Source organism: Sinohyriopsis cumingii, chromosome 16 (assembly GCF_028554795.1).
Source record: "Sinohyriopsis cumingii isolate HCF-2022 chromosome 16, ASM2855479v2, whole genome shotgun sequence".
NCBI lineage: Eukaryota > Metazoa > Mollusca > Bivalvia > Unionida > Unionidae > Sinohyriopsis > Sinohyriopsis cumingii.
This window is the reverse complement of record NC_142976.1, coordinates 79,388,842-79,402,443: the sequence shown is the minus strand read 5'-3', so window position 1 is coordinate 79,402,443 and position 13,602 is coordinate 79,388,842. Positions and strand designations below refer to the sequence as shown.

Genomic DNA, 13,602 nt, shown 5'->3' with positions numbered 1-13,602 from the left:
CACATTATCCTGACACCAGGCCAGCCAGTCCTGACACAAACCTCTTAATGCTGAGTGACAAGCGAGGCAGCTGCTAGTACCATTTTTAAATGTCTCTGATATGACTGTTTGAGTTTGAACCCGTATTTGAGGCAGATGCTCTAACCACTTTGGCTACTGGAGCAGTCATAGATATGATAATGTTTGCCAAAAACACTTGCATTCAGCCAAAAGCCAAAACATAAATCGCAGCATAGATAATAGATTGATAAACTCCATAAACAAAAGTCTGTAACTGACGCATTAAGGTAAACAGATCGGCATATTTGGACTCCTTTGCAGATTTTAAAAAAGTCACATCAGTAAAGCAAGAAAGAATACAGCCCTATATAATAACTATAAAAAAGTAAATATCTTGATAGAGAAAAAGAAAGACCAAATTTTAACTCTACAAACAGTTGATATAAGGCAATACTTATTGCTACAGTAAATGCAGGGTGTGAAGATCTAAAACTTTTATATTATTGGCACTGAACAGGTTTTTACAGATAAACAAACAGTGCCAACTGATGAATCAACTAGGTGCATCCATCATTGCTAATTCTTTGAAGGTGAAATGGTAAATTGTAATTGATACTTTGATGATTAAGGCACTACATTGTAAGTGTATGAGAAGTACAAAAGTCTTGTTTATAGTCTTTTGTCATTCAGTATTTTAACTTATATTGATAACCAAAACCAGAAACTGGACTCAGCTTTCTCCCTCTTTTCCTTCTTTTTTAAAAATACATTTTTGTTTGGAACAATTTACACTTGGCGTACAGACTTAAGAATTGTGGTTAGAAAGGATTACATAAAGGTCCATGGTGTTTATGTTTTTTGATGTGGTTGTTCATATCAGTGTCAAACACAAATTTTACCTTTTAAAAGATGTGGCTGCCGGTCATATTCTTTGCAAATGGTTCATTACGCTCTTCTGCATGTTGTAAGAGATGGTTAATGGAGGCAGTAGTAAGTGACTCATTGGTTATCATGACAGACTCGGGACTGAAAGGGCATGGATTTGAATCCTACCTTTAGATTAGTCTGTGATGGATACAGTATTCTTGTGTGAAGCACAAATTTGGGAAAACATTTACAAGTATTTTGTGACTTTTATTTAATATTACTCATAAAATAATCTTGATAATGTACTAATAATAATAATGATAATAATAATCATGGTGATGATATTAGGTGCAACATATTTGTTCAAAAATCAATTTTGAAAGGTAAACCAGTGTATAAAGTCTAGTATTGCTTTTTTCCCATATCTGACCACTATTGACAGGTTTGACTACTTAACAGAAAGGAGTTCTGATAAATATAAAAATCCTGTACTTGAATAACACATGCAGACCTAATGTTTGGGTATAGTTGACATAGAAAAGCTCATGTATCAGATCAGGTACTGCCTACTTCATCGTGTCAGAATATGTTTACTATGCATGTATTATCCGTATGTACTGGAAAATTCATCACAGTTAGACCCATTATTTTCATTTGTTTCTCCAAATAGGTCAGTTATTGCAAGACCTTTCAAGTTCAGGGTTCCATGTTGATGACAAGCTTTTTAAAGAAGACAGGTAACTTTACATTCAGCTGAATTTAATAATCTTCACTTAGAAATAAATTGAGGTTACTAATAGGGGGGTTTAAATGTGCTGTAGGATAAATATTATATAAACTCTGATATTCTGAAGTCTAGACCATTACATCTAAATGTTTTGTTTCCATTATTTTACTACATTTTGTTGCTTCATTTGAAAATGGTCTCTATTGTTTCTTGTGTTCCTTATGCTTTTCTTTTTTAATGTTTCGACTGTGGTTGATAGATTTTTCCAGTGTCTCATTTCCTGTATTTGAAAACTTGTGAGCATGTTCTACCTCCATTTATCATATATACTCAGTTATAAGTTGAGTCCAACTGCAAGCTACATAGACTTGGATCTGCCATCACAGAATAGCTTGCAGGTCAGGGTCTTTTTGTTTGTTATACTGATTACACCTAACATACTGCACACAGCCAGCTCTTCCAGGAGGCAGATCTGGATCTATGCAGTTTGAAATTGAACTCAGTTTAAATATATCAGTGCAAGAAAAATGTATATCACTATAGATAGAGGTAGTAATGTTTCTACTGTGGCAACATTACTTCTGTAACTACTTTATCTTTCTATATCTATTCTTATTTGATAATGTATGTTTTCCATATGTGATTCATTTTTGGTTCTTATTCATCTCTATTTCTCTCTCTCTTTCTTTCCACAGTATGAATATATAATGATAAATGCAATATAATGTTCATGCACCGTAAAAAGAAATTAAAGTTTATAGTGAAGCAATGAGTAGGTGCAAAATAAAATATTAAAAACGTTTGACAACAACTTAACTTAAGACCACAGCAAGTAGATCTGAAATATTAGTGTATTTAAAACAATTGTCCAATTGATCCAAATGAACAGGTAAATTCTCGCTGGCTGAACTTACCATGACCTGTTTGTATTTGATATTCAGTCACCATTTATCAAAATACTAGTACACTCATGACAAATGATACAAGTTAAAAGAAAAAACATAACTGAATATTGAAACATGGCTAACTAGTGATTTTATCTATCATCGCACATATATCTATGTTTCAAACATTAGAAATCACGCATGGATTGCAAATAGAAATTGGGCAGCTGTCTGCATTTAGGTGGAGTTTCTCTTAATGAACTGGACTGCCATCTTCTCTTGGCCACATAATTCACATTTGAATATAGAAATAACAAAATAAATATTAAATAAGCAAGCCCATAACAGGTAAACTTACAGTTATTAAAATCTTTAGGTTATAAATGTTACGCTCTGAAGGCTGTGAGATTTAATTGCTATGTGATGCTACACCACCTCCAGCAATATTCACTTGCAAGAAATGTGGGAATGAAAATATTGCTTTATTCTTATAAAAGAAATAATTAACAAAAGACTGTTTAAAGCATCATATGTAGGAGAAATAATTTGTAAAATGTTACTGTGTGAAATTACTTTAAAATTAAAATTTCAAAAATTCTTTTTATCATTGTATTGTTATGTCTGCGGTGTTAACCAGATTTGCTATCACAGAATGTTAAAAATTAATGCAAATTGATTAATTGCTATCATTCATAGAATAAAAAGAAAATCTATACTTTTTAGCAGCATAAAGAAATATTTTACAAGTGTAAAATTTTATTGTCATTTTCACTTGTGAAATACTTATATCATCTATTTACTACAGAGTTGACAACTGTAAACAACATAGCCTGTGATCTGCCATTGTATAATGTGCCAGCAGATCAGGGTCTATGTTGTTTGTTCTACTTTACTTGTGATCTCATTAACAGTGCTGCTTTCCTTCCAGGCATCCTCTGCACACAGGACTATTTTGGTTCCAATAAGACCAGTCTATATTATCAACCTCTTGCCATTTCTATAAATTGATCCAAATATGTAGTCCCAGCAGTGTCCACTTTCTTTAAGCTATATTGTATTATACACTGTATCATCTATTATTAAATTTGATTATTAACTTTTTTTCATATTGTATATTAAAGTTTTGTTGTTGAATAGATTTGTTATGACAATTTATCATCTTTACAGAAATCTAAAACGTGGTAACTTGGATAAGATTGACCCATGTCCGAAAAAGTCTAAAACTGATGAACACATAGATATCATGACCTGAGGTAAGAATATGGTCTTTGGTGGCCTGATTAAAAGTTGATCTAGAATTTGTCTTCTTATACATAAAGTTAATCATTTTCTGTACATCAGGTTACACTGTTGTTGTTATTGAATGAATGCCAGTTCTCAGCACACATGATATGCAATACACAGCTGCCAGTATATCTAGTGGAGGAAGAACCTGGGGAAATCCCTGTGAAGAAGTACCTACCCATGGAAAGCTACTGGCAGTTATTTCTCACATACCCATATAGGCCAATCCTAAGACTCCAGCACATGTAGACAACTGTGAGATGTCATTAATCTGTAAAGGTGAGCACCTTAGATCACTTGGCTATTCAGGGCCCCCAGGTTACATATACCTGATTTGCACAAAAAGTATCATATTACATCAGTAGCCATGGTTGAGTCTGGTAACTAAGAGATTTTTGCAACTGCAGTATTGTGTCTTTAATCAAAGTATTAGACTTCAAAAATTACTTGAAATTTGACATTTTCTCCCTAAAGTCTCCTGGACAATAATAACCCTTGAAAACACAGAAATCTGAGGACTGGATTCCCCATTGCTTTTGGAAAAAACTGACAATAGGAAGTATATCAGAAGACATCATAATGCCTTTTCTAGATTGTGTCTTCTGGCATGATTGAAAAGCAATTGCAGTGATCTTTTTTCTCACTTCAATGGACTGAAGGAACCAAACCCACTCACTGGGAAGGAGTTCAAAAACTGGTTTGGTTTGAATTTTTGTGTTTTATGGCACAGAAGTGTGAGCCAAGGCAATTGAAGTGCCTTGTCAAAGGACATGTGAAGGTAGCTGATATGGGCTTATCATATGGTGTGGATTGAACCTGGACTTTTTTAGCCAAGAGTTCAGTGGCTTCTAAGAGATGGGAAGCATAGACAGTCATGATTGTTTGGTGGCTGATAATAAAAGGGTATGTCTGCCTTAAGGTATGAATGGTCTTAACATTTGCTGAGATGGAGCTTTATGAAGTCTGATGCCCTGATTATTATATGTTGCTGGCTGAGCTTCATCTGCCACTGAGAGAGAAGGATTATCAACAGATCTGATATCTCATTGGTCAAAGATGCCAAGGTATGTTGCTATGTTGGTGCCTTCTGGGCTGATATTTGAGTCTCCAAGAGGATAAAAGATACTTTGAGGGGTGATTATCAAAGCAGAATAGAATTGCCTCTGAGTGGGTCATGGGCCACCTATTAGGATAATATTTATGTGAATGTATTACTAGTGCCACATGAAACTGTGTTACTTCTGTTAAACAAAAAAGTACATTTACCACTTTGGATGAGCTTTGAGGAATATCACGGTTTTAAAAAAATACTTTTCTGCTTTCCACTTCCTGAGAAATGCAGCCCTGGAGCTTTTTAAAGGCTAGGTCAAAGTAGAAATTGATTATTGCCTCTCAAATTCAAACTGCCAGTTATTCTTACATGAAGCAATGTGATCAACACTTTTCATATATATAGTTAGTTAATCAATAATCTAGACCTGCCAACTCTTACGATTTTGCATAAGTCTTACGAAAATTACCCTTAAAATATGGATTTATGGCATACTAGCAAAAACTACAGAATAATGATCGTTGCTGAAGAATCTGGATAATTGGTTCATCCGGGTTTCATCTTAGAACTAGTAAAATTAGTCAGGGAACCAGACTAACTTTACAGCAGCACCCCAGATGCTTTAAACTGCACCTATTTGTTCATGCAAAGTGTCTTCATGATCAAACATTTGATTATAGAATTTTTAAAAATGGCTTCCAGAAAGCTATGCGTGTTTAAGATGAAAGGGAAAATAAGCATCTAGAAAACTGTTAATAATCAGCACAGAAGAATAAAAAGGATTATTTAGATTCTTGTGAATAAATGGTGGAAAGGACACAATTACGTTTATTGGGCATCACATGCTAATTTGAGTATGTCTCGTGGCAGGAGATATGATTGTCCTCGTCATGTGAAATGGAAACGAATTTCCAAGAATTATGTAAAGTTAAGAGATAGCAACAAGCCATTGAGCTGCATAGGGTGTGGAACTAGAGTTTGTGCAACTCTGCTAGTGGTAAATAAAGTCCACACGTACTTTACAAACTTTTCAGTTGAACATAATGTTTATCATTGACGTGTCAAACTTTTGATTACATTTTCCAGCTTTCAGTAGCAGTTACTGATATTTTGTTACACCTTACTGAAAACCGGTCAGTCTTACGGAAAAAATTAACTGCCTTACTGAGACAGACTCATTGGGGTTGGCAGGTATATTAATCATGGCTTGATCTTCAGGCATGCCATGTGACTAAGATCAGAAGCTTTAAGCAATATGATGGAAAGTTCTGTAGGATACTGACTAGTTGAATCAAGGTACAATAAATATTGACTTCTCAGAAATGTTCTTGTTAGCTTGGAATTGAAAACAAAAATATTAAGCCTTCACAAGGATATTATTGGGTCTAAAATTGAGAAATTTATGTTGGTACTAAATACTGATATTGTTTGCCATCAGTGGCCTGTAGGACTGAAGATTTTGTCTCAGACTGTCACAGACAAGTGTTACTTACATAAAAACACACTAGATGTTGCACTACAATCCTTAGTGATGTGAATCCAATTGAAGAAGTGTGAGAACTGTATGTCCAGATGAGTGAAAAGCCAGGATATAATAAAATCAAGTCTGTCCTTTTTGAGAAGGTATCCAAAACTAAACAAGAGTGGAAAGAGGAATTACATACTACAAAAAATAATTGTTTACTTTGTATTTTTGGAGGATAATGTCCAGGTAGTTTGATGTCAGGAATTTGAACATGATCCTGAAGTGGGGTCCCTTGGAACATATTTGTGAAAAGAGTATGAAGGCATGCATCGTGGAGGTCATAAATGACTAAATGTGAGTTCCTCTCAGTGTTTAGGGTTGACCTCGTGGTCTTTTTTTGTGTCGCAGATGATCTCTCCTGTTCTTTTCCCTAGTAGAGTATCTAGGGAGAGTTGTTAGGTCTTCCTCATACAACCATATCGGAAACAGATGGCATGAGCATGGCATCTTTTTCTGCAGGAAGAAGGGCAGTAGTGAGAGGTACTAGGCCAAACTTTGTCCTTCTATATACTTGGTTACTTTGTCTTTCTCTGGGAAACTGCATCCATAGCCAAAGATACGGGTTTGTAGAAGGGTGTATGCATGGTTGGTGACTTGGATGGGTATTTAGTGTTTTCTCTGGTACCTCTTTGGAAATGAAGGTGGGTCTGCAAGAGAGTTGACACTTTTGTTGCCTTTCTGACCTCTGTGTGTGTGAAGACAAATGCTAAGATTTGCCTTGTATTTGAAAGAAGGTAGGTTGTTATTTAAAAGATCCTTGATGCAAGAATTTTGTAAGTGGCAATTGATGGAGTAGTAGAAGAAAACCAGAACTCTGGATGTAAAAGCCAGACGACTTCTGAAGTAAATTTGCCGAAGGTTGTATCTTCCTTGGACATCATTGAATCAAATAGAGGAGAGGCTTGCAAACACAACTTCAAAGTAAAGAGCTATGGGGTGACAAAGAAGCTCTTTTGATGGTGAAAATGTTAGCAGGAGTAAGATATTCATGGATTTTAAAAGATGCATGGAGGTCCATGCATATTGGGAAATGGTATACCAGGCATTGGTTTTGTGTGACGTTTAAAGTCTCGGAAAGGAAATCACCCAACCAGTACTTGGTTACAGGAAAACTTTGACTGATGATGGAACTGTTCATTGGCAATCCACAGTGCCTTCATCACATAGGTACAATACTGGATATAATGGAAGACATGATCACCAAATCCAGTACTGGTTATATTGTGCATCTGTGACATCTTGGACGGGAAATGGCATGACTGAGTGCTGGATGCTCAGGATTGGGTATACCAGGATTATAGATCACCATACCCATTTCTCGTTAACACTAGGCACAATTCATGGCAGTGCCAGGGATGAAATGGACAAAGTACATGACCATCTGACATCTGGTCTCTAGGTCTGGTACTTGTCATGATATACATCACCATAGCCAGTACTGAGTTTTGTGATCTGTAATGGATTGACTAGGACTGTCTGGACCAAAAACTGACAGGCAGGATTTGACCATAATGATGGGTGGTTTTTTTTCTTTTGCTATTGATTAGTGATACTAATTTAAGGATCACATAGTTTAATGGTCATTTCAGTAAACATTTCGTTAAAATAATGGTGATTATTCCTTCCAGGAAATATCGTATCAGTGACCAATCAAAACAAAATCCACTTCTAGTTCGAAACATGGATCTTGTCAAAAATAAGACATTTGAAAAGGCCACACAGTGATCACCTAATCCATATTGAAATGTGAAATTCAGTAAATGATTAGACATCATATCTTTTGAGCTTTTTATGTCAGTTAAAGAAATTTAAATTTAAGATTTCTCAAAGTATTTTTCTTTAACGTTTGGAAATTGTGTGCTACTAAGATTAGGGTGTCAGGGTGTCATAGTGTCTCTTGCCCACGATATTCTGGGTGCAACACTGCCATACACATCTTGCAGGTGGGATGATCATCTTCAAACAGCTTGAACATTATATGCTCCACATTTAACCCTCGCCATTGGTCCATGTAAGTAAGGGACTGATAATTTGATTGGGGTGGGGGGCATAGCTTAGGATCATTTTGAAAAAATATTTCTTCCAGCCTCTAAATAGCTTGAAATAATATTCTTGCTCTGATTTGTAGAATGAGAAAGAAATTTTTTTTTCAGTCCTAAAGAGAACAAACCAGTGGCATATACCATCTTTGCTAGCCAACGTTCCGATATGATAACCCTATCTACACATTGGCATATCGAGCAGATATTTTCTGTCCTTTGGGTCTGTGAATTTCTTTGGATGCAGCAGCAAGCTACCACAACCAATCAAAATTAAGTTATTAAAATTTTAACACTGTTCCTACATGATTGAGACCAGGGGAGCATAAAAATTGAATGGACTGATAAATAAGCAATTTTCCAGTGCCGGTCCTTGTTTGTATAAATATCTTTCACTTAGATACACTTGTAATAGGCTTCCCTCTGGTACATTATCATCCTTTCGATGTTAAATGTACAAAGTATCCACTGTTTAGTCGATTTTCGGTGGTTGTACAATGCACTGCTGTTATACGCTATTGGTTAGTTGGCATTGCATACTAAGAGAGGCAACTAATGAAATCCAACAGATGTTGCTAGGACAAAGCACTAAAATATCTGTTCAATCCGCCAAGGTGTACAGAGGGTTACCAGGCAGATTGAGTCTTCTCATGCTTGGCTTACAGTGAAGTGGTTGCTGGGAAATGTAATAAATGGCAGAGACACTTAAGAAATTATCTAATTACTGAGATTAGTGGTCATTTACTTCAATGGAATAAAATGCAGTCATGGTTTTATAATGAGATGTATTTCATGTACTGTTGACTGTTGGAGTAAATAATTGAAATAACATCAGTTAGCCTGTCATATGAGAAAATAGACAAAGTGTCAAGTGAAACTCAGAAAATATAAATGATTCTCATTCCAGGTATCGTTTTGATACATTGATTGTGCAATACCTTAATCATTTGAGGTGTAGGGATATGGGTTAAAGTTGTTTAGTTATAGAACATTTATATTGGCAGTCTTTAATATGCATTATTTACGCATTTTTCAGATTCTTCCTGTGACTGCAATGAAACAAGGATCAGTAGCCAACCTTGATTGGAACATTTTGTGATGAAAGAGACAATAAAAATGATTCTACCAGTTCTATGCAAAATGGAATGTTTTAAGAAGCACAGGTTTAAGTAGAAGGAGGGACAACAATGTTGGGACTGATAGTGTTTGTTCTTGCAAAATATTTACTTTTGAGGGATGCCTTAGCTGCCATTGAAAGACAGAGGTGAGAGGTGGCATAGGTGAGGATACCTTTGCACTTAATGCTGATCCTTACCCTCATGGTTTTGACTATTGATGTTGGTACTGCATTCCATGACATTACAAAATCATGCAAGATTTAATGGACTCTATATAGTAACAAGAGCCGTAAAGAAATTTTATGATAATTTTCTCAAGCCGTGAGCACATTTGCAGAATAAGGTCATATAGGGAATGGTTTATTTGCCTTGTGAGAATCTAGAATCTGTGTTGGCTTTTCATTGACAGGTTTTCAGGATTTTTACACGTAGCAAACCTCCAGAACAATCTTGTATCTTGTAATCCTGTAAGATTTTGTAATGTAACATTGCTTATTTTCGGACTGATTCCAGATCATCAGGTCAAAGATTCATCAGTATATATAATGTGAAATGTAAAATTTGGCTGAAATATAACAATCCTTGGTAAAGCTGCAGAAATCCATGTTGGAGGGAAAGGAGGACTCGTAACAACAGTCAGTAATGTAATGAAAAGCTGGAAGCACCATACCATGTTTGGTTAAAGTTCAGCCATCGTGGGTAAAATTATGTGCCAGAATCCAAAATTCGGGAACAATCAGAGGGCACAGCTCTGTTAAATGATGGCATTGTATACTGGCAATTTGAACTGGCTTAGGGTTTGATTGTTATATGCCAAAGTTGAGGCATGACTACAATAAATGACATGGAATGTTGGAAAGTTTATTTATTTATCAGTATAATATTATGTGACAAATTTAGCTTAAATCCAACAAAGCTTTGTAAAATATATGCTGCATAGACTAAGGTCATGAGGTCATGCAGTCTGAATCTGGCCGATTTAAATGATGTTGTAGAGTGCTGGAAATTAAATTTGTTGAAGATCTTACCAGTACAGAGCTACTTCAGAACTTTGGAAATGTAAACTTGGAAGATCGGTAATCAGGGGCCATAACTCCTACAATAGCTGGCTAGAAATCCAGCTATTTAGTGGTATCATCAGTTTAAAGCTGGATACCAAATTTAGTTAAATCTAGTAAGTAATTCGCAATAAAAATGTGTTGCAGAAACCAAATTATTCATGAATGTATGAAAGTATGTAATTACAGAGGCCCCCGTCTTATAATGTCACCACATCTGCAGCGGGAATGTGGCCTAATAAGAGAGGTGAGTAATAACTATATATAAAGTTTTGAAGGCTTAATCAAATTTTGTATATTTTATTTTTTCATTTAAAAATCACAGGAATATTATCAGGTTATGGACCTAATATGATAAAATGAATGTTATTTTCAAAAAATTATGAATGATGATCAATTGTGGTGTAAAATCTTGTCAGTAAAATCTGGGCACAAATACCTGGTTGCTACTATATCTCTGCATCTATTGATTCCATGTTCCCACTCACTATAGCTGAATGTAACTTGACAATGTTTATTTGAAATCTTCTGACATAAAATTTCTCATTAGTGATTAAAGGACTGTCTCTGTTTTTGTCTCGACAAATTGCTTTTTCTTTTTGATCTAAACTGTGAATGCCTGGTGACATTATGCACATTTGCAACAATTTATTCCCACATGGGAAATTTGTAGTTTTCACACAAAATGTTCAGTGTTTACAAAGGAAGTGGGCATGTTATGACGTACGTTTTAGTTTTAGTCCGGTACCCAGTCAGATACATTTTGTAATCTATGAGAGGGAAGTCAGAATGGCTTCCGTACCATTATACTGTCTGGTGACCAAATGTCATGCTGCTTTGAGATGATAGTACAGTTCTTCTTAGTAGTTAGCTTTTGTCATCTTGATAATTATTAGTGGTAATAAATACCAGTAATTATCAAAGTGAGAGAAAAAACTAACATCTAAGAAACACACAGCATTTGAGATACTCTGTTTACCTGTTTGTATGGAGTAAAGTTACTTTATTTGCATGTTGGAAAAAATGTTAATGTGTTGAATTGAGAAATTTGCAAATATTACTTCGATTTAAATCTGTAAACAACCATTGCTTGGCCACTTGGTAGGGGTAAAAATGCTGGCCACAAGTCATATTAGAAGAGAGGCTATACTTGAGGGTACTTTAGTAGACAAACTTGTTGGTGGCATATAAAGCAGGTGTCCACTGATTGGGGACCACTGTACTATAGGGTTTTCCTGATTTCATCTATGGTCATAATGTTAGAGATTTAAATGAATTTATGCCAAAGATCATTGACATGGATCATTATGGATGCTTTGTTTGCAAGACCATTCAGGATATAAAACTACTTGTATATGTCTCTATATATATAAGTTCACTTCTGTGCACAAGATATCAGACTTTTGTTAAAATATATATAAAATGTTGCTTTGTCTTACAATATTCATTAAAAAGTCATTAAAAAGTTGGTGTCTTAATCATTTTTTCAGTTGTTTTGACTATCATATTCAATTTATTAGTTGACAGAGCATAGAAAGGAACATCAGTCAAATAGACAGCCCATGACTGGGAGCGACTAAAAAGTCATTTGGCTTACAAGGTGAAAGATTTTTTATACCAGTATTGCTATTGTTAGTTTCACAACCCTATGGTATGCTGTATAAGGATGGTATGAATGACCCTCCTAATTCATGTAACCCTGAGGAGACTTAATGCAACTCATTTTAATGGGAATTTTTTTTCATTGTTCGTTATTAATTTTGCAGTCTCTGGTGTTATCCATGGCATATCTGGTTTACTTATGATTTCATCTTTGGGGCATGTATTTCTATAATTTGAAAGATGGCGCCTTTTGAGTATTCCAGTTATCTTCCACCGATTTATTCACAAGAATGTTATATATTTGTCTCAGAAAACTGAGAATTTCAATTTTTGACATTAATTATTTTTGTGGGTTGAAATTATTTTAAGATGTAGTTTTCATTTATCCTGATACTAAATTAAAACTTTTAAAATGCCTTTTAAAGTGGTATGTTTGCTCATGTTTCAAACTGTGTGCTGTGTTATGTCCAATTTTATCTTTGTATTATTGTGTTTGCATGTATTTCAATTCATGCATGAGTAATGACTCCTTTTGTTTTATGTGCAAATAGCTCATTAGAGCTTATGTTGAATTCTTGTTTTAAATATGCCAACCTTAAATTATTGTATATTGGTTGAATATATAGTTATGTGAGATTCACAGATATGAATGATATGACCTTTTATCCGATTGGCTGAGCTTGTCAATTACATGTGTGTAGTCTTCTGTCATACATCTGTGAGTCAGTTCTTGCCTTGAAGACAATGCCTAAGTTTAGCCAGCTTACTTATAGCTGTAATTTTAAGAAAATTAAACTTCTTTTAAAAGCCACTTTACAAAATTTGGCCAAATCCAACAGAAAGTATCCTGGTATGCAGGTCTTTTAAACAAGATCACTGTGAACATAAACAATCCCAACGATTAAACAACTTTTGGAAAACTGCTTTACAGAATTTGACATTTGTTGACAAAGCAGTCACTCACCTAAATTTTGTGCAAATGATACACATTGAACATTGCTAATGTTACACAAATTTCAAAAACCTTTGAATGACTTCTGACAAACTGCTCAACAGATTTGACCAAATGTACATAATGCTTCCTTGCATGCAAATATTCCAGTTCTATATAACATGATGCTGATCTGCCTCAGATGTGGTAGCCAGGAGTAAAAGCAGGAAAAAAAAAAAGACTTCTTACCACAAGCAACCCATCATTGTAAGATAATATCTGAATAAATTTGATGGATAGCATCCCATTGTTGATAGGTTCAACTTTTTACAAAAGAAGCCAATATGCCATCAAGTATGGTTGCCATTACAAATAATCCCTTACTGGGTACTGACCAACATTATTTCCATGAATCCAAGATAATAGTCTGTGTATTGTTTCTTTCTTTTATTGATAATTGTTGAGTATTGAAACCATCCATTTTTCTTGTTTTTGGTAACGTAAATTTTTTGGTAA

General features: G+C 34.9%; 1 protein-coding gene across 2 annotated transcripts in view; it reads left to right on the top strand.

The window, feature by feature from the left end:
* LOC149780867 (uncharacterized) overlaps positions 1-12,018 on the top strand; it is a 28,919-nt gene extending 16,901 nt beyond the window's left edge. For both annotated transcript variants that reach the window (XM_089937965.1, XM_089937964.1), the window contains exons 7-9: positions 1,538-1,604; positions 3,646-3,731; positions 9,414-12,018. In XM_089937965.1, the coding sequence (XP_089794091.1) occupies positions 1,538-1,604; positions 3,646-3,730 (152 nt within the window). In that variant the 3' untranslated portion in view covers position 3,731; positions 9,414-12,018. The remainder of the gene's footprint in view (positions 1-1,537; positions 1,605-3,645; positions 3,732-9,413) is intronic.
* Positions 12,019-13,602: the final 1,584 nt, after the last annotated feature.